Source organism: Halichoeres trimaculatus, unplaced genomic scaffold, assembly GCF_033239565.1.
Source record: "Halichoeres trimaculatus isolate MK-OKI-2021-1 unplaced genomic scaffold, fHalTri1.1 fHalTri1_scaffold_21, whole genome shotgun sequence".
NCBI classification, from domain to species: domain Eukaryota; kingdom Metazoa; phylum Chordata; class Actinopteri; order Labriformes; family Labridae; genus Halichoeres; species Halichoeres trimaculatus.
Window position 1 is genome coordinate 19,641,079 of NW_027437199.1, and position 27,305 is coordinate 19,668,383.

A 27,305-nucleotide genomic window follows, 5' to 3' on the forward strand; every position below is an offset into this window, starting at 1 on the left:
GGTCTCAGTTTAACCGTTCATTGGTCGCATGTAAAAATCAGCGCTGCTCTCTCGCTGACAGAAGCTCACCTCCCTCGACCTCAGACTGAAATAGCACACACATGAAGTAGGATATTTTTCACTTATCTTCTTGGCTGAAGAAACAACACCCCAGACATAAAGTTGGTCTTCTACATAACCGTCTGCTAATGGCCAAAAATGTACACATGTGCTTGCCAAGAGACACCAAACAGATGCCAACATGTCTCATCAGAAAATGTATTATGGAGTAAGAAAAGAGGAGGGATAAAGGGTGACGAGAACCACACAATTGTTCTCTTAATCAGTGGAATGACCTTGCCACTGCACAGTGAAAAATCTACACTCAAACTTGTGAAACAAGCTATGTGAATATAAAACCTTGTGAAGCAAACTGTATGAACTCAGTGACATTACACACACATACACACACACACACACACACACACACACACACACACACACACACACACAAAAAAAAAAAAAAAAAAAATCTACAGTGTACAAAAGTTATAATATACATCCTAAAAATATAACACCAATGTGGCCGCGCCCTATGAATGACAGGGGTAATAGGCAGGGAGGTGAGGAAACACCAGAGCCAGAGAGAAACAAGACACAGGTGCAGCACATCAGGGAGAGGCCTTGGGGATCAGTGGAGAGGGAGACGGCCCAACAACTGATGAGAAACAAAGGTTAACAAAATAAAAAAGGAAATGCAGAAATATCAAATTGAAAAATCTGACAATAACAAAAGTGACAAAGTGCTCAGTACAAAAAAGGGGCTTAATGCGACTTTGCTGATCGTACAGAATAAGCAATCAACAAAAACAAGATAAGATAAAAAATAAGATAATTTGTTGGTTTATAGAGACAGGATATAAAGTGGAATCAACCATCAGTCAATAAAAAAGTTAGATATCTATCCCCTCAGGGTGAGGTTATGAGAAAGCCAAAGAGTTGTGAGAGCTGATACAGGCTGCAGACCTCCTGATAACTGTTAATCATTAATGACTTGGGCTGTCACTTAAATGCGTTAATTAGATTAATTAATTAATTACACCACAAATTAACGTTTTATAAAAATTAGCGTAAGATGAACTCATTGGCTGCCAGCCATTTCCAGAGCTTCTTGAACTTTATCTTTCAAGACCCAAATAATATTGTTTTTTTTGACTATGTAAACACCAAAACTACCTAAGAAGTGTGGACTCTCTTATTTTATGTCTCTCTTCCTGTTTTTGATTAAAAAAATCATACTTTTTTGATCACGTTCATCTCGGATGCTCCATCCTTTGATCCTCTCCATGATCTCTGTCATCTTTTCTCACGATCACACCGCTCCTTCTCTCTGAACTACTGCGGCACATCCTCAGTTGAAGCGTGAGCTGCCTGAACTTTTCCGACTTGCAGTATCTCACTGTGTCTCTGTCATCTCACATCTTCTTCTCATATCCATGCTGAGCTCTCATCCAAAGAGCACACCGCTCTCACCCACAGTAGTTTATGGGCATGATATTGATTGACAAGCTCTGCCAGACCCCACCTCCCCCGGCCAGTTGAAAAAATGTGGATTTAAAATCTTCTCTTCTTCGTGTATTCATTTGATTATTTATAAAGTAGAATTTTCCAATGTCCTAGAATTCAGATTCTTCATTTGGGTACCTTATGCAGGTACAAGATTAAAATGTGATTAATTAGATTAATTAATTGCAAATCCTGTAATTAATTGGACTAAATTTTTTTTATCACCTGACAGAGCTAGTAATGACAGTTAAACAGGTCAAACATGAGGCTTTGTCTGCACTTTTCCCCAAGACTTTCAACTGTGCATCTTTTTGAATCCTTACAAGAGAGAAAAAAAGCAAAGTCAATGATACAGCAAGCATGCAGTATCTAATACTAACCCTGCATAAGTCAGTGCAGCATTTTTTTTCCTTTACAAACACACAAACACACTCAGGTGAGAAGCGTGTCCTCTGCCTCCCCTACACGCTCCAACACTGATGCTCAGAAACTGAGTCCACCCAAATAAGACTCAGACCCCTCCCTCTTCTCCCAGCCCCCTCTCCTCTCACAGCCAATGAGGAAGCTGTCTATTCATGAGCCTGGAGGAGAGCAGGCATGTGTAGGCAGCCTGCCACAGGAGGAGGTGTGTCTCCATGAGGCAAAAGTGTGTGTGCGAACCAGTGTGTGCTCACATGAGAAGAGGAGGTGTTGGAGGAGAGAGTGTATGTAGGCATGCAAGGCAGAGTCAAGGGGACGGGGTGACAGGAAGAGAGGAAACAGAAGTCAACTAACACTCACACACTCACACACACACACTGAGTGAACTACCTCTCCTGTAGCAGTGAACTGACACACACTCTGCATGTGTGTGTGTGCTTCCTGCGCTGGCAGCGACAGAGAGGGGGATCTCTGAGGATACACGGATGATAAAGAGGCGTGGGGGTGCACGAGGAAGAGGAGCCCGAGTGTGTTTCGCCCCAGGGGGAGCTCACACACACGCCATAGACTGCACACACACTCCAGCGGGCTCTCAGCACTGTTTCCCTGACAACTAGAATGGGCTGCAATTTGTGCACCTTGCAGAAACGGGAGGAACACTACAAACTGCTGTATGAGATTGCACAGGTAAGTTTGAGAGGAGGTGGGAGATGTCAGAGTGATGACCTGAGAGACTGCAGAGGAAGTGATCACAGTGATGCATGGAGTGGTGTCTGAAAAAAAACAGGAGTGAGATGTGAATGTGAAGGATGGGCAAAGTTAGACATTTTGAGGATGAGAGCTGAGAAGCTGAGCGTGGAATCCAGGAGAAAAGTAGGAAATGGACAAATGCATGAAGAATGAGTTACTGCAGGCAAAGAGCCAGCATGTGTGTGTGTGTGTCAGAGCATGTGTGTATTCCCCGCTCCATCAAAGTGAGTGCAGCTAGTTATTTCTCTTCAGCAGCAAGAGATGTGAGAACAAGTTCAGCTCTTTTTCCCGCGCTGGCTCCGGGGGGGATTCATCTCATCTCCTCTGCCTGTGACTGTCTGGAAGCAACACAGTTCAAAGAAGGAGCGTAAATGTGCTCTGCTGCTTTATTCCTCTTCTGTTGTTTGTCAGAACTGGACTTGTTTTCTTACTTTGACCTGAGGTGACACTTGTCAGATTAAAAAAAGCAATTCTGATGCTTCACACTGTTAAAAATGCAGGGATTGAGTCACTTTTGCCTTTTTATTGATGACATTCCTACAATATGCATGAATATGGAGCAGCTTTCAAACAAAAGACACACGTTACTCGTCGTTCCCATCACTATCAGACGCCTCACTCTCATATTGCATCCATGACTGATCATATTTACAATTCTGAGCTGTAAATCTTGTGAATATAAACTTGTCATCTTGTTCTGGGCTTGGCTGCAATGTGTTTACAAGGAAGTGTGAAGAAGAAGTAGACAGCGATGTTTTCTATCTCTTTAATTGGCTTTAGAAATGTGTCAGTGGTTATTTAACAGCTTTAATCTGTTAATGCAACCCTTAAATATAAGGAATCCAATGTGTTTTTAAAGCAGCAATATGTTTGAATGTGTGAGACAGAAACACGTGTGCTGAGTTGTGGAGTACAGTAGAGGAGAATCTAAGCCCAGCAGCTGCAGGGTTCATTCATCATTCATCATCTTACACAGTTACAGACACCTGATACAGCCCTATGAGGAGAGGCTGATCTGCTGAACACTCTGGATGGCCGTTTAACAGGGGGCAGGGATATGTCACTTTCAGGAAATAGTCCCTCTTCATTCAACAATAGAGTTGTTTTGGCTCTGTGAAAGGAGTACATTTCCTCTCACAGATTCTCCATCACCGCCAGACGCTGCTTTTATGAATGTTACTCACAGTGCTGCGGGCTCGGGCTCATTACACGCTAACTGTCCCTGTGCTTTAATGAGATGGTGGATGTCTGTGTTGTGCTGGAGTGGAAGAAAATTAACCATGTCAGTTAAAGAAAACCCTGGGAGGGCTCGACTCGCTGGTGTTGTGGAGGGGAATTAAATAAACGGGCTTGAGCAGAGGAATGAATACGGTCTGTTAACCCACTGAGCGGTTTCATAGACATGATACGTGAAGGGAAATGAATCACACACTCAGAGACACACTTTTTAATGAGATCATTTGGCATTTTGAGAAATATGCTCACTTAATGAAATGTTGATTCTGGAGTAATGTGTAGCTTCTGCAGTTGGCGGACTTTGGCTGATGTGCTAAAAGCTGCAGTTCCTCGAGTGTCCACTTGAGGCTAACTGCTGAAGCTTCAGATATCAGATACACACCCATTGAAAGACTGTAATCCAAACGGCTGAAGCATTCCACCCTGACATGCAGTCACAATTCACTTTGTATAACAACGTAATGTGGCAGAGTGGCCTTTCTTTCTTTCTTTTTTTAAATTAGCATTTTATCATTTATATAAAGATTATATATCATAAAATTAAATTAAATTAATTAAACTAAATTATTAAAGAAGTTACATTTTACATATATATATATATATATATATATATATATATATATATATATATATATATATATATATATATATATATATATATATATATATATATATATAAAGTGGGGAACAACATTCCTATACATACAAAACACAGATGAGCAACATCTTCATAAAAAAACAAATATGGATAAAATAATTTTGGTACAATAGTAGCAAAAAATAAATGATAATAGTAATAAAAAAGCTTACAATTGCACTTTTAAGGACTTTAAAAAGACATTGCTCTAGGGGCAGCGTGGCCTTATTGAAGAGATGTAGTGGCTTTTTTGTTGTTCAGTATGACGACAGAAACATACAACAGCCTTATGCGGCATATTGTGTCCATTATTAAACGGGGCGGCTGTGGCTCAGTGGTAGAGTTGACGCCTCTCAATTGGAAGGTCAAGGGTTTGATTCCAGCTCCTGCAGTGTCCTTGAGCAAGACACTGAACCCTGAATTGGGTTGGTCAGTGGTGTGTGGATGAGTGTGAATGTGTTAGATAAAAACTGATGGTTTCCATAGGAATCCACCATCAGTGTGTGAATGTGGTGTGTATGGGTGAATGAGAGACTAGCAATGTAAAGTGCTTTAAGCAGTCTGAGAGACTAGAAAGGCGTTATAAAAGTACTGGTACTAGTCCATTGAATCTCAATCAGACACAATATCAACAAAGCAGCAGCATTATATTGTCACATTAGACCCTTTTTAACAAACATAAGAAAACAACTGCTCCTTAAATTACAGCCAAAACTCTCCTTTAATGCAATGCAAATGAATGCACTGCGTGCCACGCATTACTTATTGTTAGTCAGATGATTTGTTTACATGGGGCCGAAGAAAATCAGACTATGAGTTTAGCCAGACCAAGAGCAGACTGAGCATAGCTTGATTAACACATGTAGATAATGTGATCTCCATCAGACTGTAACTGGATTCAGCAGGACTCAACATGTTTCAGTACACCTTGGCATTCTTTGCAAGTAAATTTCATCCAGAAGAGAGAGTAGATGAGCATGAAAAAAAGAGTCGCTGGGCTTCAACACAACAGTCAAAAAACATGTATTGCAGTTAACAAGAGCTACAGCTGCATCCATCTCTGCCATTGTTGTCAGTGTGTGGCTTTCTCCTCGGCTGAGCTGAAACTAGTTTAATACTCACACAGCTTCCTTTGAAGCAGCACCACCTATTGTTGTAGAGTGAGACGTTCTGGGCCAGAATTCTCGAACATTTTTTTCTGCATGTAAACACAGAAAGACCAGATTCCTTGCTGTGACTTTACAATCGAGCTATGACCTTAGTCAGACCGCAGCGTGCATGTAAACATACCAAGTGTCGCGTTTGTTTATAATGTCTGTCCTGCCATCTTTTTGGTTGGCATTGGAAAACTAAGGTATCAACATGGAAAGGTTAGAGGCTTAACTGTGTTTGGGTGACAATGTTTCTAACAAGGGATAAAATCCTCGCTTGGTGTGCTGGTGGCTGTACAAGACCAGTCAACCTGTGCCCTTGAAGTAGCATACTAGTATATTAGTGGGTGAAACGCCTCGCTCAAAGAAGAAATCTTATCAAGTGTTTTTGTCTTATTTTCTGTAGAAAATGTCCTTTTTGACTTAATATCAGTGACATTCCCCTAACCAGTCTAAAAAAATGTCTTGATTCAAGCTATTTAAAGACAGAAATAAGGTCTGAATTGTTTGCTATGAGTAAAAAAAATCTGCCAATGGAACATGGTAGAAGTTACTTGTATTAAGACATTATTCTAGTTTTAAGCTTTTTTAAGCTTTCTTGTGCAGATTTATCTTGTTCTATTGGCAGAGTTTTTTTTAATTGTTACAAGCAATTCGGACCTAATTTTTGTCTTTAAATAACTTAAAACAAGACATTTTTTAGGACTGACCAGTTGGATGTGGCTCATTTCAAGTATAATAAGACAAAACCACTTGATAAGATTTAAGTTTTTACAGTCGGCGCACACTGTACCAAGATGAAAGATATTCAGATTATGAGTTTTGCTATATTACAAGCACAGCTGACTGAACAGACAGGCATTGAGGCTGCTAGTGAGGGGATTAAAGCCCACCTTAACTCCTCCTATTTGCATTAAACTAGTTTGACCAAAGTGAGGTTGAGTCCAGTATTTCCAATAAGGCAAACACTGACTGTGAGAATCTACATCTATGAATTATACAGTCATAAAAGCTGTGAGGTTATAGAGGTAAAAAGTGTTTTTGTTCAAGATTTATTATACAATAGAAAAATCTTACACTTCACTAGTCGTTACATACATCAAACTGTTTCAGTTTTCTCTTTTTCCTCATTCCATTTTCAGATCTGATTGTTGCATGAAGTCAGATGTTTGCGTTGTATTTGGCTGAAACATGAACCTTATGCTTTCTCCTCATTTCCTCATAACACTGTAGGTGTCCTCCCACAGTGGCAGACAGCCAACAGTATTATGTGTGTTCATGTGTGTATGTGTGTGTGTGTTCACTGCTAAACGCTCCGTGCTGTTTATATGACAGTCAACGAACACCTACAGTTCTCATTACCAGTGCGAAAGACGGAGTAAGAAGGAGGGAAAGAAAGAAAGAAAGAGCGCTCACCAGGCAGTAAGTGTGTCAGCGTGACTTTGTCCCCAAACCAGTGGCTGAGGGGATTCTATAAATCCGGAGAGACGTGTGAATCCCTCCGTCTCTTCTCTCTTTTATCATCCCAGACTCATTTCTCGTCTTCTTTCCTTTTTTTCATAATTTTTCCCTCTACGTAACCTTCATTAGTCTCTCCCTCTCCCACTCTGTCGGGCTCATTTTACTTTGGCACACTGACAAGACTGCTGCTTCTAAAAGTGTTTCTGCTCTATTTTACTTCCAACAGTGCGGAACAATGGGACTCCACCTGCTCATTATAGACGAGGAAAAGTACAAGATGCTGATACGAACAGATAAACAGAGATCGATCTTTCTTACAAAAGTGCTGGGCTTGAGAATTAGCCAAGCTCGACTCTTACTTTTTCTTTGGAGTGTCTCTTTTACTGTGTGACTGATCTACTCTTGTCAAACTGGTTTGTTTCCAGTTTGAATTTGGTTCTTTGTTGATCTTAAATTGGACTTTGTAGGCTCTTGTCAAATCCAGATTGGTGGCCATTTTTTTAGTCACTTGATGCCATAAATCAATAAAGGAGATAGGCCAGTGAAGTGTTGGCGTAGACATGCGATGCCTTTGTCAAATCTCAAATAAAAGTTTCCATAGCAGTTATCACACTTTTTATTAGTATTAATTTTGTTCCTCCAATGCCCCTGTAATATCTTTACATTATAAAAGCTCAAAAAGTATTTTTCTTCTTCTTTTCCTGGTGTTTTCAAAAACCCTTATTTCAGCTTCTTTCTGAAACACTTCATTCTAGCTACTATCTCTTTAAGGCTCTCCGCTCCATAAACCCCCTTCACTCTGATTGGACAGTCTTTAAGTAGTCTTTCAGGGCCAGAGTTACTGGGTCATGACTTCATTGTGTCATGAACCAGTTAAGAGCTCCTTGCGTGATGACCTCATCATGTCAGCAAGTCTGGTGAAAATCTCATGGTGACCTCATACTAAATTTAGAAAGGAGTGTTTTTGTCAGTTTACAGATTCAGGTTCAGATTCACAACATAATGAGAATATAGAGGTTTGAAAATCTGTATATTCAGTCTGAACATCCAGTATTCTTACTTTATATCCATGTTTTTCCATATTGGGAAAGCAGAATACCCCCTCTTTAAAGGAGTCCTTTAAAGAGAGGGTTATATGAGAAAACTAAAAAAATATATTGCTTGGTTGTGGCTATCTGAGCAATTCTTTGCCTGATGTAGGCAAGTGTTTGGACACATGGACGATGGAAACGCAACACTATGTGCATGGCAGCAACACCTGACCCATTTTCAACTCTGGAGCAGTAGCATTTACGCTTGGTATCCATTCATTCAATTAACATTGGCAGTAAGTGTTAAGTCCACAGTCTATTAGGTCCAAAATTTCAACAGAGTCATACTGGCAGAAGTCTGTGAGGTGGTTTTGAACTCTACAAATGTCTAACATCCTCCATGGATGAAACATTGACCGGTCTGTAAAACGAATTGCAGCTATTTGGGAGACATGGTAATGATTCCCGCCTTTAAACAGATATATGGTGTGTTGAACCGACCTCTTCAGCACCTTTCATTCTGAGAAAGTAACGGAGCATTTCAGAGGCCAATTCCACTTTTCAGCCTCCAGGCGTGCCTCACCCCCCCCCCTCCTCCACAGTGACTATCTCTGTTCACACAGCTGCACCGCTCTGACAGCACTGACCGACCCCAGCTGCCCAGTGGCCAGCCAGAGATTTACGACTCTCGTCAGACTATTTACATTCAACATTTCATTTGTGGGGTTTGTGTGTGTTTGCATATGTGTGTGTCTGCACACTCACACCCCAGGGCTCCATTCTGGCTGTCGCAATTGCTATTCCATGTATTTTGCTTGTGGCTGTGTTAAATTGTCTCCTCAGCCTCTGGCCTGCAGCGCCTTGCTAGACTCATGTGTTTTGTTCCTTTTTGTTCTTTTCAAATTCAGTGTTGTTGTTTCAAACAGGAGAACAATACAGTCTGCAGGATGTAACAGTCACTTACTATCACGTATGTGTTGGTGTAAGAGACGTGTTTGTTTCTTCATTCAGAATAGTGATAAACTCAAACCAAGCTGTGCAGAAGAGACAGGTGCAGTTTTTCTCCTTATGCGCGTTGTTCATACTTGAGCTTTTGGATATTTTATCATCTTTTTTATACTGTACACTTTTGGATGAAATAATGCACAAAAAATTCTTTCTGTGTTATTTCCTCAGATCACACAAATTTCTTCTTTAAACTTCTTCAACTTTCACTGATGAACCAGTTTTTCTTTCCTCTAATGCCACACTTATGACTTCGAAGGCTACCCAAAGAAACTGCTGCTGAGTTTCAATTTCAGAAAAGACTTGAAAACATCTTGAAATGCAGTTTTGAAGGAACATTTGTGTTTGGGGCAGCACAAAAAGAGCCTTTTCTTTTTGTTTCACTACAAATAGAAACTCAGTGCTGAGCATCTGAAAGAGACTCATTTCTTAGTCATAGAAATAAAGATGTAAATCCTGATCAACTGACTCAGCTTAAGGTATTAAAACACTTGGAAAATTGTCAAGTTTAAGCATAATATTTTGAGCATTTTATTTGTATTTTTACTATTGATTAAAAACACATCAACAAATTTAGAGACATGTGACTTTAAGTAGATGGGAACAACCATTTGTGGGCATTTTCAATACGTCCAGAAACTGGTTGCACCTTCCAAGTGAACTCCTCAGTGTGTAAATCTAATCTATCTTGTATATTTGAATTATACATGTAAATATTTTACACATAATTACTTCCTTATTACAACATTGAGTTTAATTTGACATAATTTTCTCACACACTGTGATAAATTGGCCTGCAAGGCTCACATTATTGACAGCCACCTCAACTTTTAACAAAACACCAAGTAACCAAATCTGCCCTTTTCCACCTCTAAAATATTGCCTGTCTCCACCCACCACCTTTCTGAAATACTGATTCACACATTTATCACATCCAAAGTTGACTTATTTATTAGTTTTCTGTACGGTTCATCTCAAAAAGTTCCAAATAAACTTCAGTATATCCAGAGCTCTGCAGTCCGTCTGCTCACACTCACCCACTCACAACTGCAGATCTGCTCACAAGACCACTCCACCCCCTGTGCACTAGAACCTCCAATGGCTCCCTGCATATCTACCCAACCTGCTCCACTATCATTCTTCAAATACACCAGATGCATCTGCAGGCCGGCCATTGCATGTTGATTCTTTTACAATTTTTAAGGTGCCAAATTGATTTAAATTGCAATTCTTCTAATTTTTTATATTTTTAGTTTTTTTTTTTTTTTTTTTTCAACACCAGACCATGTGGACAAGTTGAATGATAATGACGATGTCTACAGACAACACCCCCCCTCCCAAAATAAAAAAAATAAAAAATAAATAAAATTAAATTAAATTAAATAAATAAATAAATAAATAAATAAAAAATGCACATCACATGAGAATCAGTTATTTAAGAATTATTCAGGGGATCTCAAATCTCAACTTTGTTAAACAAAGACTAAAATGAAGGACTTAAATTTGAAAAAAAAGGAAAGATTTTTTAACCAAAAATCATGCTTTTAAACCATTAAAGAAAAAAATCCTGATACTATGATACAATTATTTTTTTTTTCTTCCACCCCTAATAATTATAATATTACTAAGTTTTGTAGAGCTAGCACCACCAGCTTTCAGTCTTTCATAGAGTCGGGGTTTAACGTCTCCTTGTCTGTGCTGGTAACACACTTCTCCTGTGGGTCAGTTCAGCCTTCACACAACTTCAACTTTGTTTTCCAGATCACTTTGGGACAGTGTTATGCTACAAGATGCTAACTATCATCTGTGCTTATTTACATCCCTGTAGTAGATATTTTTGTGTCAAAGTAAAACATTGATGATTTGTCCAACCAGCTGGTAGTTTTGGTGCTGACATGTAAGGGTCCCAGCATTTTTATCCTTTAGCTGAACAAACACACACATCTTGAAGACGGTCAATTGTCAGAGGGAAAGTTTTTGGGATACTGTGTTGGTGATTAATAAAGGTGAAGATCAGTAAAGCAGGTTGTCCAGGTGTCCAAATGTAGGTTAGGTTTCCTGCCCCCTCAGACTGCACTGAAGCCAAGACTCTGACGTCTGACACAAACGTGAACTATTAGCTCACACATGTGATTATCTGCAGTACACAAAGGTTTATCAGGTCTTTATAATAGCAGCCTTTAACTTTAAATATAAATATTTGCTCATTTGATGCTACCTCAGCCTTCAGTGAGGGTCTGTGCTCCAGAGACAGATGCTGTACCACATGTCCAGCCTGTTCAACAGCATGGAGGGGGCGAGACAGACACCCCTTCACCCCGCCACCACCTATGGAGTCCACAGAGCAGCACACGGTGCAGAGGAAGCCGTGGTCAGACCCACACAGCCGTCACCTCCATATGGCCGCCTCAGACCTGGAGCATGGCTTTGTCCTGATAGGGAAATGAAATATGTCGGCGGTGCTCTCGGTGAAGTCAGTGAAGAGGAAAGAGAACAGATGAAGCTCCCGCTGAAGTTATGCTGCAGAGCTGGAAGAGAATATCACTGTAACCTCTTGATTCTTCAGTACACCTCCTCCTTTTCTCTCCTCTCTGACGGGGTTTTGAGCTTTTTCAAGTATTGACTGAAGTGACCTTTCCATTTCTGGTGCATTTTTTGGCTTAACAAGTCGTCCTCTTGTCTGTACGGGTCATGTGGTGTGACCTTTTCACCTGTGAGTGTAATTCCACTTGACAAGTCTCTCCAGCTCGCACTCACTCAAACACTCCCGCTGGCACAGGAAAGAGACAACACTGTAAAAAGAGAAGTTTATGACCGCTGTAAGGTGGGGAAATAATACGCAGTTTCGCCCCCTCCTCTAAAAGTGTTAATGTAGCATTATGGAAATGTTCTCTGCAGCCGCGCGCAGATCATCTGGCGTCCTCCATCATGGTTATAGTTGCTCGTTGCAGCACAGCATGGCGATAATGCAGCATGATTTAGAGGTGCATATGGCCTCATTGACGGCACCGCGGGTTGCACGTCTTCTGGTTGCACGCCAAAGGTGTAAACAGGAAGTAGGTGATTATTCAGCATCAGGGTTTAACAGCTTGTAAATGCTAACCGTTTCTTAGCGTTAAAAATGGGGAAAATGAAGAATAAACACACTTTTGAGCCTGCTATACATTTTTTTGGCTTCTTCTTTGTCTGGAAGCAACCCTCACACACTATCCTCTACGTGTGTGTGTGTGAGGGGGATCACAAAGTCAGACTGGTCCCGGTATGGAGGAGGGGGGACGACAACAGTCGCCGTTTCGCTTCACCGGCCAACGATCTCCCCCTGCGTTGGCTCTGATAAGCCCAGGATGAAAGCCCTTTCTGTGGGCAGAGTGACACTCCTCACCCCCTCCTCCTCCTCCCTTCGCCTCCTTTTCCAGACAAGGCAAAGGAGGCATTAACACACAACTACACAACACAGCCAGGAGATGCCTATTTGCACACACTGTGTACATTCACACAAGGTCTGTCCATTCATCAGCTTTATGGCGTGTTTTCCTGTTTTACGGCTGCGTAAAAATGTCATTCAAGCTCTTAGCTCCCAACAAGAGGAGTTATCAGTTGTTATCAGCCTGTAGCTGATTACCATACCCACCGATCGGCCATGTGGCCTGGCCAAGATGATAGAGGTGGTGAAAGGGAGAAAAGGGGAGATAGCACAGGAGTACAGCATGACGGGGAGACCAGAGCGAGGAAGTGGAGTCGATAAGTCTTTTAAATCCCTCTATTTTCCTGATTCCACCTTCCGTCTTTCCCAAACACACTCACCCTCCTCCTCCTCCTCCTCCTTCAATCACATATCAGCCACCAGACACTCTTTCCATTCTGTTCCATTCCACTGCTCCTGTCTGTCTTTCTCCTCTGTTTGTCTCTATCCGACTCATTAAAGCACTTCCGTCTGACCCGGCCCTCTGAGGTGCCTCGGTGTGTTGGAGAAACCCTGCAAAGAGAAACACAGACACTTTCTGTCACTCACGTGTCGGATAGAGACACTAATTTTGTCTGGTCTCAGTGTGTGTGCTGTCAGCCCCTGACTGTAATAAGGTTTGAAGGCAACCTCATGCCGGAATAACCCAATAATACGCCTTCTGGCCCCACGCTGCAGGCTTTGTTTCGTCAGGTCAGACAGATGTTAGATCAAACCATCTGGAGCTGTTATGGATCTGTTGTAGGCGTTTGCTGCCACACGCTGCTGCTGCAAGAATGCACACACACAAAAATCCCCCCCGGATATTCAGCTTCATGCAGGGGGAAATGCTCTAACACAAGTTTTAGACATAAAAACATTCACATTTGCATAAAAATGCTCTGAGTCAGATCTTTGGAAGAGTTTTGGCAGCCAAGGCGCAACTCTTGTTTGAGACCAAATGTCAGTGAAGCTATAAAAGAAAACCTCGATGTTTTCTGCTCTTTTTGTGCCATCATGTGCGACTCTTTAGGACGTAACGTTAGCCTTGAATCACACACATCAACATGTCACAGACTATGAGATCAGCTCTACAGACAAAACCACTTCGATGCTAAGAGCTCACCGCCTGTTGTCTCACCAATGCCAAGGTGGTTTCAAACCCTCAGGGTGGATCCTGGTCCAGGTGGTCTAAGGGGGAGATTGGGTTTCAGCATGACGCTGGTGTCCAATTCCAACTTAACCAACTTGGGTTTTGGAGTCATTAGGCCCTCTCAGAGCCTGGCATTGACTCTGGTTGGAGATAGAATAACACTAAACCATCTGCATAGTGGGGGAGTGATTACATTTAGCGCAGGGTGTAACCATAAGCCTCATGTTGATGTGGGAAATGCCCTGAGGATAGAGGCACAGCGACTGGGTCTTTGTTGTTGGTGTAAGTTTGATGAAATCTATGAGGTTTTCTCATTCGTGGTGCAGATGTGTCAGTCTTAAGCTCGGGAAATGTTGGGATTATCAAGATCACACACTCAGTGGGTGACAACTACAACTATGAGATAAATTAGTGTTTGGGTTAGAGCATGTGGTCATGAAATCTCAAAAGTTCAGTCCATCCAGGCCAGCTGAAGTGGAGTGACGTTTGTCGATGGCTGTCCTCAAAGGTTGTGAGCCCCTGTAAAGAGAAAAACACCACCAGACAAAGTTTTTTAATTTTACTGAAACAACTTTCCACAATGATTTTATTCAGAAGCTTTTGGCGTTAAAGCGACACCACTCTGAGGCTGTCTCTGCCTCTAAAACCAACATAAGGATCAGCCTCAGAGAGTGTTTCAGGTGTTCCATCAAACACTCAACGTTTGACTTTTTGCATTGCGTTGGTCCAACAAATCCCAGCGTTTTTAACTCTGAAGTATTTCATCATCTCCATCCAACAACCATGAAACTCAGAGTGCAAATTGTATTGGACAGCGTCTGGTTTTTAGGGATTAAACTGTAGGAACCTTCAGGAAAACATCTTTTGTGTACAGCCATGTGCAGTTCCCATGCAGACGTGAAGCTCTTTCTTCTATCAATTACCACCACACTATACATTTCCTACACTACAACAGTTTGGTATTTCTGAGGAACAGATGGACTAGCTTCTAGTGAAAAGACTGATATTTGGGCCTGCTGGACTTTTATCGCCTTAAGTTCAAGAGTTGTTTTAATCCAACTACCATCCTTAGACTATATAATACATGGAGGTAGTGTCGGCGATGTCATCTCTTACTGTTGGTGGGGGCCACATTGTTTATGATGAACTTAACCTAGCTTTGTTTAAGTTAAGCTTGGCTTATGCTAGACCAGTCTGCAAGGTCTGCATGGCTTTATGTGGACGAATGATGTTGTTTTAGTCACCTCGCCCCCTCATGTGGTCTTTTTCAAGGCAGGAAAATTTCCATATCGTGCACATCTGAAAATGTCTAACTTCCGCACAAACACACTAAGACGAACAGGGGCTCCTAGTGTCCAAAGTACAAACACTGTAATTTGAGATGGCCGTGATGACATGTGATGGCGTAAAATTGTGGCCAAACTCATCAGAAGAGAAAATGGCAAAATAAAGAAGTTAGCAATGCAAACAACTTCTCCTGCTCTTGTTTAGCACCATGTTTAGATGCGTTTGCGGAACACCACCTCAGCAGTTTGCGAACAGGCCCTGCTCGGAGTGTTAAAAAGTATTAAAGCCACTTATATGTTCTCATACTGATTCCAGGCGTCTCATTCCTGTGCAGTGCGTTTGTTCGGAAAGCAAGCCCAGCCTTTAGGATGAAGTAAAGAAGTGGAAGTCTACGCCTTGTACACACGTAGCTGGGGATTTTCAAAAACAAATATCCCCCCTCATTCATTTTTAAAAATACCTTCATCCACATGCAGTGGGCAGATCTGCCAGTGAGTGTAGTTTGAAGCATGTTAAAGCCATAATTTACAGACGCAACACTCGTGCAAGCCAATAAGAATGGACCCCGTTATTAAGCTGTGACATTTGAGAACCATAAACTCTCTTTCCTGGCATCTACACAAAACCACAAGACCAGAGTTTTCCAAGATCTTCACTTCGGCCGGAGTTTTCAGAAAACATTGTTTTCAGTGATGTAAAACTGAAAGTGTAGGCAACAGGTCTATATGGATAAAGATATACGATCTTTCCCTTATATCTGGCTACCCGTGTACACGGCCTTAGCCTCTTTTCAGCCAGCCCACCTGTCAGTCAAGTCAGTCATATCCTTATATGGGCAAAACTTGTAAGTTTGCCAACTTAAAAATCTGCTTTTTGGTTCGGTGCTTGGGTGGTTTCTGGTGTTTCTGTAGATGCTAATAGGGACAATATTTTTTAGCCACATTGTTAACAGGCAGAAAATGAGATGTCCTAAACAGATTGGAAAACTAATTTGATAGAAAATATGACCAGATTGTGTTTGGTGTTGCTTTTGTGGTTTATAATCACCACTAATAAGATGTTTCAACCAACCAGAAACAAGCATTTAACACAACCAGGTATTGAACACTATGTTTGACGTATACCCCATCTCAGCTGTTTCTTAGAATCAGATCATACTGTATCAGTTGTTTGCAGATTGTGCAGGGTGTTAAATAGTTGTTTGTGAACTGGGTCTGCACATTTGGCTTTGGGCTTAATCATTTACTGTAGAAGAGCGTTACATCGTCAACAAAATGTTAAAAAATCAATCACGTCTTCCCACAGGTACGCACCATTAGTCATTCATCATCATTTCCAAACTGCTTCAGGGTCTCGTTCTGTGGGGGCCTGCACAAAATTAGCCATGTGACCCATTTTGAGGAACAAATATTTGATTCAAGGAGTCAATCTGAGACACCGTCCTAAAATTACCCACAGTAAGCCCTCACACACCATCATCCCAGTGATAATAGGTTAGAGGCGGATGTGATTACCCATTCACTCAGTCATATTGACGGTTTACACCCAGCTTCCTGAAGCTGTGGATACAGGCCAGGTTTTGATGAAGGCAGGTTGAATGGGGGTAAATTGCAGCATTGTGTATCTCTCACTTAACTAACCATCCAGGCTTTTGGGGAGGAGGTATTTTTCATGGCTCCTCTCGCCCGCTCACAGTTAGCGGGGTGTGAAGTCGTTTTTCTTCTCCACCAAAGGGCGACTGAGGAAGCCTCATGTTATGAATAATGCTAATGGGCTAGGTGCTTCCACTGAGCATAAACATGCATCACTTTAAAATTAGAAAAAAAGCAGAGATTTGGTGGGTGGAGGGGGGAAAAAACTGGAGTTCACATTCTGGGCATCCGGGGGGAACTTAATTTTATGCAAAAAGCAGCACATGAATCTTTTATTTTCCCACTCTTCAGTAAAATGTTTTCACTTTCCAAGCTTTAGCATGCTTTGCTAATTATGCCCCTGAATCTGGAGCAGGCTTTTTTTTGCCTTTAACCAATCTGTGCTCATGTGTGTTACAAAGGTTCATTACAAAAAAAAAGAAGAAGAAGAAAAAGAAAGAAAAAAAACCCCTGCTTTGAACAGGCATGCTTCCTTTCCCCAATTTAAAAGTCAGAATCATTGTTTCACAGATTTATGCTAAAACAGCAGATGATTAACATGTTTCTAGGGGGTTTCTTAGTCTGGTGTTGAATATTTTCCCCCTTCTTTCAGTTTTTATTCAGTTTGAGTTGAAGATTTTACAATTTTGTGATGGGTTTTGTTAAATTTTTAGGAGTATACAAAGAGTTATACTCAGTATAAATCTTCTCTGGTCTTTGCTAGTCAACATCCTGTTTGTCAGCGTCCTCATTAGTGCACATGGTGTCAGTCCTATAGCTCTATTATGCCTCTAATACACCAAATATGTCTGCAGTCTGGCTCCACTCTGTTGTGTATTGACTGTGTTTGTCTACTCACATTGGTTGCGTGTTTGATCCAGACAGCTAGCTGTAATTCTGAGGAGTTCCCACATTTTCTACCCCATTGATAAGTCTCTTTTCATTCACATTGGGCTGTTGACTTCTTGTTGTTGAAGTCAGGCTAAATACGATCTGGTTGTAACAGGGTTTGTTTTATTTTGAAAGTCTCTGGATGTTTTGAGTAGCTTCCATGCACAACTTCCTGCCCTGTGTGATCTTACCTACGCTGACTTTATGCGTCACAGCTCCGGCGTCTGGCAAAAATAGGATGGCTGCGTATAACCTGCAACCTGCCAAACCTACTGTGGCCTGCAGGTGTCAGCTGATAAGCAAAAGCAACAAGACAAATGCAAAAGCCGCAACATAACAGAAGTTAAGAAGCCAGTTATCCCAATGGACACAGAAAGTTGTGAAAGAAAGTAAATTACTGTTTTGTTTAACTTCAGTCATGATAAATATAGCCCTAATGCTAACGTTATGACATGACTGATTCACAACAATAAATATAAGATGATACATTACCATTAAATAAAGGAACATAAGTACTATGGATATCACAAGGTGAGATCCCTATGAAGCTATATTTGAAAAAGAGAACAATCATTTATTCACTTTCAACTTTACTTTCACAACTTTTCTGTGTCTGTTGGAAAATAAACCTATATTAACATCCATTGTGGATACTGTACTTCTGTTGTGTTTTTGCTCTTGCATTTGTGTTGCAGCCTTTGCAAATCTTCCGGCACTTACCCGCCACTGTACGAACAAGCCTCGCAGCTGGAGGGCCCTGCAACAGAGCGGATCCAGTGTAAGTTTGACTTGAATGAAAATCTATGTGATCTAGTGCTGTGATGGAGTGGAGATCTATGTGCTACGCATCTTGTGGAATTTAGCTGTACAGGTCTTTGCGTCTGTTACTTTTGGATGCGTTTTTTGGATCCATAATCAAAAAAATAAATGAATAAATAACGCAAAACAACTTGCACACTGAATCTGATGCGTTTATTTTTCAAAAACTTATGAAAATTCACAGTTCGAGACAAATGGAATTTAAAACAGTGATCAAGCCATTGATCCTGATGAGTGGCTGTCAGACACAGATGCACATTCATCATCTAAACATAACCCAAAGTAACAGAAAATGCATCAGAAAATTCTACTTGCAACATGGTGTTACAAGTAGCATAAGGTGTCTCTAAATAGTCCATCAACCCTGGAGATGAGCTGGGCAGATGCAAAAATCTGCAACAGCAAAAATTGAACCTGTTCCAAAAAACATAATGATAGATGAAAGTTTTGGTGTAAGTGTGCAAACAAGATTGACAGAACATGGGATTGATTTTATATTTCAAGCCCTTGCACACCAGACACGTATTTTTCGTGCTAATGCTTCGCAGGTTGTTGTTTTTTTTTTTTTTCAAAGGTACTGTTTTTCAATGTAAGCTTTCACACCAGCAATGTTCTTTCGCTGAGCAAAATTGCGGCCAAGGTCGATTTTTCCAAAGTTTTGCTTACAACAAGTACACATCCGACCAATTAAAACGCTCGTTGTTGACACTTCAGCTACCAAAACATTCAACATTGATTGTGTTTGCTTCCCAGCACCTGGTTCTTTACAACAAAAGACATAAAAACTACAAAAACAACAATTACAAAGACATTGATTGGAGGTGAATCACTGCAGAGTTTAAATATGACGCCTCCAAATTTTTTCGCAATTTCGTTTTATTAGCATCGCCATTGGTGTGCAAAGGCCTCTAACGAGTGTCACTTTCGGACAAATTAAACAAACTCAGTGTGTGGAGACCTGAATTCAGATCTACAAAAGTTAAAACAGCTACAGAAAGGAAATAGAAGCGTAAAGAGCCAACCTCACATGTAAAGACTTATATGAGCACCAGCAAACCGTCCTACAGTTCTTTCAGTTGCTTCTTTGGGACTCAACGCCTTAGATCATTGTTAGTTTCTGCTTGTACTGGTGTCTCCCAACAATTTAAAGAATGCAGCTCATCCCCAACTTTGCTCTTTGAGTTGAATAGAGGACAAGCCTGGAGGATGTGCTCGGCTAGAGAATGTATGAAACTGAGTTTCCCATGTAGAGGAGTAACACATAACCTCTTTGTGAACTCGGCCGTCTGCATGAATTATGTGGGTCTAATCGGTGACCCCCGAGAGCCTAATTCAAACTCATTGCTAGTTTGTGTCAGGGGGCTGGAGGAAGGGGCTCGTTGTATTGTTCAGCCCGGCTCACTGGCTGTTGTTATAATGGCAGATGAGAGATTAATGGCGATCTAATGACTGTGGGGAGGACACGGTGCAACAATAGAGTCCTGGTGCTGTGCAGGCCAAGTACATTAGTCAGTCAAGACGAGTATCTGCATGACTGCACCCACACACACAAGCAAACATGCGTAAATACACACAAACACATCCAGCGAATCCCCCGACGCACAAACAACATTCATGAGTTCTGTGGCAGGCAGAGTGGAAATGAAAGTGACTTCAATTGATTTGTCAGGAAGAAGTTTCGCAGTCAGTGCGCCCTGTCTCATCACAACAAACCACGCTAATTTTCAACCCCCCAATGTGACAAAAGAAGGCTAATTTATGCATCGGCGACGTGTTGTGTGTGGAATAGGAGTGTGTCAGTGGGGCTGGATGCTCACTCGTGGATCCACGGTAATTGTGATTTGGTTGCTAGGATGTTGAGGGTAATGAATGTCTTGTTGATGCAGTTTGTCATAACCCGTGCCAAACATGGCTGCTTCATGACACAAAGCCTATTAGTTAAACACAGACACGGTGGCCCTGCCATGATGTATGAGCCCACCGGGCTGAGGCTGTTAGTCATTTTATGAAGGAAACTGAAGAAAGCTGCCAGGGAGCAGGAGGTGCTGAGCTAGACTAAGATAAAATGAGTCAGTGTGAAGAAAACCTCTTGACTTGTCTGTCTTCCTGCCATGACCTCATGTTGCAGGTTGTGGCCTAAATATGTTGTAAAACAGACCCATTATCAACATTAAAGAGGGGTATCGTGCTTTCACATGTTCTAAACATAAATATACAATTACAATGCTGGATGTTCAGACTAAAAATGTGCACATTGTCAAACCTCTTTGTCAGGGGTGGCCAACAAGTGAGACGCCAAGAGCCACAAAAATGACGGTGGTGCTACGGAGAGCCACGTCACGTACAGTGTCTTACAAACACACTTCCTCTCATGCATAAATGGAAAGACATAAAAATGAAAATCAGAACATTTCCAATTTTCAAAGCGAGATTTATTGTGTTTGTGTGTTTAAATTTATACTAGAGAAAAGAAACTGAAACTTAAGTATCAATCTGTACACCCAAATATTGATCAAAACTGAACCAACGTTGGCATCAGTATATCATATATATATATATATCTTGGATTGATCAGCACACCACTACTCATAACTTTTTATTTATTTTTATGAATAGATCGAAGAGCCGCACGTGGCTTGCAGGCCACAGGTTGGCCACCCCTGCTCTACGTGTTTGAGAAATCCTTCAATTTGTCTGTAAACAGATCAAAACACTTTGTTTTCATATTAGCATGAGATCTTCATGAGACTTGCTGATGCGATGAGGTCATCACAAAAAGGATCTCTTAACCACTTCATTACATGTTGAGGGGGCAGGCCTTAAACACCAAGGTTAACGTAGCCCTAACCTCCAGAAAGCTGGCCAATCAGAGGGAAGGGGGTTCAAGAAGCTGGGAGCCTTAAAGAGACAGCCACTTGAAGAAAATATTACAGACTGAGGCTAAAATAAGGGTTTTCTAAAACACCAGTGAGAGAAATGAGGATGCAATAGAGTCGAAAAATTTGCACAATACCCCTCTTTAATCACACTGTGGTGTTATCGACAACACTATAAACAGTGGAAGTGCAGTGAGGCATGAGGTTGATTTCAAACCCTTTTGGATTAAAGGCTTTTAGCTACCTCCTAGCTATACTAGCTGGAAAGTATTGCTATGGTAAATTAACTGTCTAAATTAGTAACCAATAATATGTCAGATACAATATCTTTGTACAACTGTGCTACATCAAAACAGAAGATGACTTCATTTGCATTAATTTGCTTTAAAGTAGGAGTTTGATACCGCTTTAAATAACACCAGCAAAGAGTTTGATAAAAGAAAATGAAGGCTGTGTATCATAATTTTGAAACATCATAATAAAAGACAAATCAGGCTCCATTCTTGTGAAGTATGTGTTCGTGAAGCTTAATTGAAAGGAAGCCCACCGTGCACACAGAAGTGCTACGAGGAGCAGGAAATGATCTGGTTCTTAATGCGTTCACTGGCACATGATAACCTTTGATTTCCCTCCACTTACATCAGAAATGGCTGCTTGGAATGACAGTCACAAGTCAACAGTCTCTGATGTCAGCGTGCACGGCTCTGCTGCTCTGGAGACGGCGAGCTGCTGGGGTGGGGAATGTGAAGAGCGAGAGATGGGAAAACCCTCGAGACAAACACAAAGAGGAGAAAGGTGAAACAGAACAGGATATACTGTCTGTTTCTGAAGCACTTTGGAAGCATGGAGTGTTTTTACACTGTGAATCTAAATGAAAGAGGCAACAAAGAGCGGCGACAAATGACAAAAAGAAGAACAAACACCTACAAAGCAAGACAAAGAAAACAGTGAAGGAACAGAACAAAAGAAACAAAAAGACTAATGAGGTGACAGGAAACATCTTTAATCTGAACCATTGCAGTTTATCAACAATCAGACATTATTGCAGCACAATTAAAGCTGTGCTTCCAAACTCTGAACACCTTGTTGTGGATTTTTTTTTTACTAATTATAAAATAGACCGAAAACAATACCAGTGATTGGTTATCAGTTAGAAAAATACTATGAACATTGATTATTCCAATTATCTCACACAGTCTTTAAAGTGTTAAAAAGGACATGTGACATACTTCTTTGTCAACAGGGGGCTCCAAAAGCATCATTAACAGAGAGTTCCTCACCAGAGTTGTAATATGAATCTAAATGAGAGAAATAGACTGACAATTTACAAAGCCTGATGAAAGAAAACGTTTGACCCTTTACTGAAGAAATTAAAAGTTCAAACCAGAATAAATTGATGATAAAATAATAATAATGGAGTTTAAAGATTAATAAAAAAAAAGTACCTCAAATTAAGATTAAATTGTGACATTATATTGAGATCCATTTCTTAGTCAATGGATGAATTCATGTAAGTCACATCTTGTGATAAAATTGCCACTAAGTGCAATATTTAACAATGAATTTAATAAAAACAGACAGCAATATGTTGCATTTAATTGGGGATATGTTGTTTTCTGTTGGAGGTGAACAAGGACAGATGGCTGTTAAATCCCATGCTGTTGATATTCACAGTCTTCTCAGGGCTCGCTCCAGCTAACGTCATACTCCTGCAGCATGAAAAAGCAAGCTGTTGTCATCCTCAGAATGTCTAAAATAAGGTTTAAAAGTAGTAGTATGAGTCATTCACAGCAAATCTGGGTTTTGTGTGTTGTTTACCATGCACTAAGGTCATCTGTTGGTCAGTTACAAAGTCTGCAGGGCTGGAAAACAGTTTGGAGGCTAGGACTTGAGTAAGGATTCAAAGTGACAGATGACTGATCTAAAAGTCTGAAAATACTCAGAAGAAATTCAAAATTGAGCACAGGGCTAAAGGTAAATGATGCCATCATTGCTTGCTGAGTGTGGCCAACATTTGCATCACCTGCCAACACTTCTCCTCGCAGATTAACATCCACATGTCAGTGTTAGTAATACTTTGATCTAGAGGATCAAACCTAGAGATGGGTTCTGAATTAGATACTTTTATAGGTAACCACCATAGACTGTACCACTAGAGGTGGGAAAAAAAAAAAAATGAAAATAAATATATTGGGATTTTTTGGTGTGGTGATATCATAATCGTGATTCTTTATCAAAAAAAATGTTTTTTTTTTTGTTTTGTTTTTTTCAGATTCCTTAATTTCAGTCTTTGTTTATTAACTGGATTGGAAAAAGTTATCACATTTCCCCAGCAGAGGGTAAAATATTTCTTTCTGACTCACATGATGTGCATTTTATTGGAAAATATGTCTCCCAATGTAGTCTGTAGATGTTATCATCATCGTTTATCTTTCTCACGTGGTCTGGTGTTGAAAAAGTACACTAAAATCTAAAAAATCATAAATATCATAGAATTGCAATTTAAATCCAATTGGCACCCCAAAAATGGTAATAGAATCAAATCACAAGAATAGCGTATCATCCCAGCACTGGTACCGACCAATTTCTGTAAAATATAAACACATCCTTGTGACTGGGAGAAAGTGGAAGAATTTTCCATTCTGGAAAAAACATTATGACCACATAAAAACAAAACAACAAACAAAACAAAAGTACAGAAATTGGTTCCGTTAAGTACCAATACCACTTGCCAGGTATGGGGCATTGGTACTGTATCGCTTTAAATGTGAAAGTTACCCATCCTGAATCAAACCAGATACAGCCAACATACCACTGGATCCCCATTTATTAAATCAAAATACAGCCAAAGTGTGCAACATTAGAACATTTTCATCTGTGTTTATTTAGATCTGGGTAGTAGAGCATTACAGCATCATGATTGTAGCTAATAATGGGAGCTGCTTGCTGGGAGCACGGCTGCAGCTTAAACACAAACTATGACCTTACTAGAACCTAGTGTGATAAAAAAAAAATGAATAACTTGCTCGAATTTATTATTCATGTTGGTAATTCCTGCGCTGACAAACAAGGATATCAATGTAAGTGTCAGGAAACCCAGGAAAACAAGAGATAAGAACCCAGATGCAGATAAAACAAAACTTTTATTTTCACTGAACTCAAAACTTAAAATCCCAAAACTCAAAAAACTAACTACATAAACAAAACCAAAAACACTCAATACTCAAGAGGAACCAAAGCACAGGCAGCACACAAGACACGAAGCAGGACAGCCAGAGTGACAGCTAACGATGAACCAACAATGAGCAGCACAGAGACTCAGGCCACGTTTACACGGAGACTCCTGCAAAAATTCTTCCTTTGCGTTTCCAATAGCCACCCACGTTTACATGAGGACAGCGTGAAAACGATCCACGTTCATACGACTCCAAGAGGACAAGTCACAACGATGTAGTGGCCATGCCAGGCCAGTAGTTGGCGATGTGGATATATGTGTGTATGTATGCTCATCAGAAGTCAGCCGTCATTGTTGTGGTTGTTCTTTCTTTTTCTACCGTTTGATTGTGTGAGACGGTTGACAATCCAACCTTGAGGCGTATTACTGCCACCAACTGGACCGGAATTACTTAACTGGAAGATGTGGCTGCACGCGCAACCTTCACTTGGAACTGCAAGTGCGCATGCAGTGACGTCAGCATTTCACCCTGAAACGCTCTGCTCTGTGTTTATACCCTCCACTCTGGAGAGAATTTTCAAAAGTTTCCACTTTCGGAACAAACGCAACGCGGTCTCATCTAAACACAAGGCCAAAACGCGACGAAATGTGGATTTGACTGTTTTTGGCGTTGTGTAAACGCAACCTTTATACACAGGGGAGTGATCAACACAGGTGTGAAACAAGACACAGGTGAAACACATGAGGAGCAATCAACAAGGAGGGAAACCCAAGGAGAACCAAACCAAACACAGAGAAACTCAAGACAGAGACTAAATACATTAAAGACTCAGAAACACTAAAAAATAATCACAACAAGACTTACACATGACAAGGACCAAATCAAAACCATAAGGAACACAAACTAAGGACAAAAACAAGAGGCACAGAACATTCAACAAGAATAACTAGGATCAACACAAGAATCACTAGTATAAACCAAGAACCTCAAATCCAAAACCCAGAATAACCCAACTGAAACCCAAACCATGACAGTACGATTCTTGAGCCATCCCTCATCAAGACAACAGAGATTTGCAAAGTGGCAAACAGATCATTTCATTGTTTGTGTGCCTGAGAAAAATTATCTCCTACATGGCTTTGGAAAAAAATAAAAAGCCTGTCAACATTAATCCTTCAATTTTCCTTTAAGGATAATTGCTATAGGAAGTCTGTGCTCTTTCCATGGGATCATTGCAGCCGTAATGAAGAACTGTAAACCTGGGATATGTTGGAAATAATCTTTTCCTTTAGCTCTTCACGGGGATTTCCAGCTGTAGCAGCAAAGTCAATTTTGTTGAAGGACACTTGAGCGGTGCAGATGCCTCAATGAGAGGTTTGGATGCAGGAAACCCGACTGAAGGACAGAACAGCAGTGTGTTAGCTTCAGCAGGTCTATGCTCTGTTCTCTGCTGCAACATTCATCTCTTCTTTTTACAGTTCATACATTTTTCAGCTCTCTGAAGCAAACATCTAAAGGCCAAAACATGCCAGCTCTTTGAGGAGTGATTCCAGGAGAAAACATAGTCTAATCTTGTCTCTCGCAGATACCGTGTGATGTTGGAGGGATTAACCTGCGCAGGCTGGTTAGCATCCTCCCTGACTGCAGCCATTAAATCCATGTTTCACGTTGTCATGTCGTCTTCCTCCATGCAGAACTAATTGGTTGTTTTTTGCCTGTTGTGCAGGAGCTCGTGTCTGTGAAAAAAATGTGAAGGACACTCGTTACAACTTGTACACAGATGTCGACGAAGATGCAATCATGGGTGCGGATGAGCTCGTAAATACAGGGGCTGTCGAACTCTATTTGGTGTGCTGGGGTCTTAAAATGAGCATTGAGTGAAATCTCCTTGAACCCGCTGCCACAGCTTTTCACATAAGCACACACACACACACACACACATGAACCCCACGCTGCCAACATTACTAGCAACAGGGACCCACGTCTCCTCCACCACCCTCTGCACTCACTCCATCTGATTTGCATTTTGGTTAACACTCTAATTGCCTCTCATTAAATACCTTGTCACTTTGATTAATTGGTGTGATACAGAAATGTAAAACAGCAGAGCCGTACAATGCATGGGGAACGATTGAGGAGGGGGATGCTGAGCTGAAAATGCAAAACAGAGCTGGAATCTCTGCCATCTTCCTTTTGCACTTTTTAAGTTGAGTCAGGCTTTTTTCTTTGAGGAGTGAATCTTTTTTAAAAACGAAGGAAAATTGCACAGGTAGGAGACGTGAAGTTGAAATATAGCATTTGACTCCCCCAAATGGTTGTAATGAGCGGGACATTTAAGACAGTTTTCAGCAAATTGGTATAATAACTGCATATAATAGCCCTCAAGTGTAGCAGTTGTCTAAATTATAAGTGTCCGTATGGCTGAAACACGCTCTCCCAAACTGTTACAGTAAGAATAAAAAGCACCCTTGACTCCATCCCCGCTGCTCCAGCATAATTGGTCTGTATCCAACACTATGAGACTGAAGTTAGAGCAGCACCGAGCGAACAGGACGCGTCTAAGACAAGACTGGAATGCTCTTTAAATATGTGTTAAATTTAATCAGACCACGGCGTAACGACAGTCATTTACACCAGAGTTATTACGCTCAGCTTGAAATTGGCTGTTATTGTGATGAATTATACATTTTCAACCCTCCCCGTCACGTCTCGCACAGAGCTGCAGGATTCTCTCCTTTGAAATGGCAGGTGGTGTAATTGTACAGACAGCAAAGGTAATTTTGGAGTTAGTTTG

At 40.9% G+C, this 27,305-nt stretch overlaps 1 protein-coding gene across 1 annotated transcript in view; it reads left to right on the top strand.

The window, feature by feature from the left end:
* The first annotated feature begins 2,220 nt into the window (after positions 1 to 2,220).
* pdzrn4 (PDZ domain containing ring finger 4) overlaps positions 2,221 to 27,305 on the top strand; it is a 56,264-nt gene continuing 31,179 nt past the window's right edge. Inside the window, exon 1 of the mRNA XM_074698189.1 lies at positions 2,221 to 2,652. Within this exon, the coding sequence (XP_074554290.1) occupies positions 2,584 to 2,652 (69 nt within the window). The 5' untranslated portion in view covers positions 2,221 to 2,583. The remainder of the gene's footprint in view (positions 2,653 to 27,305) is intronic.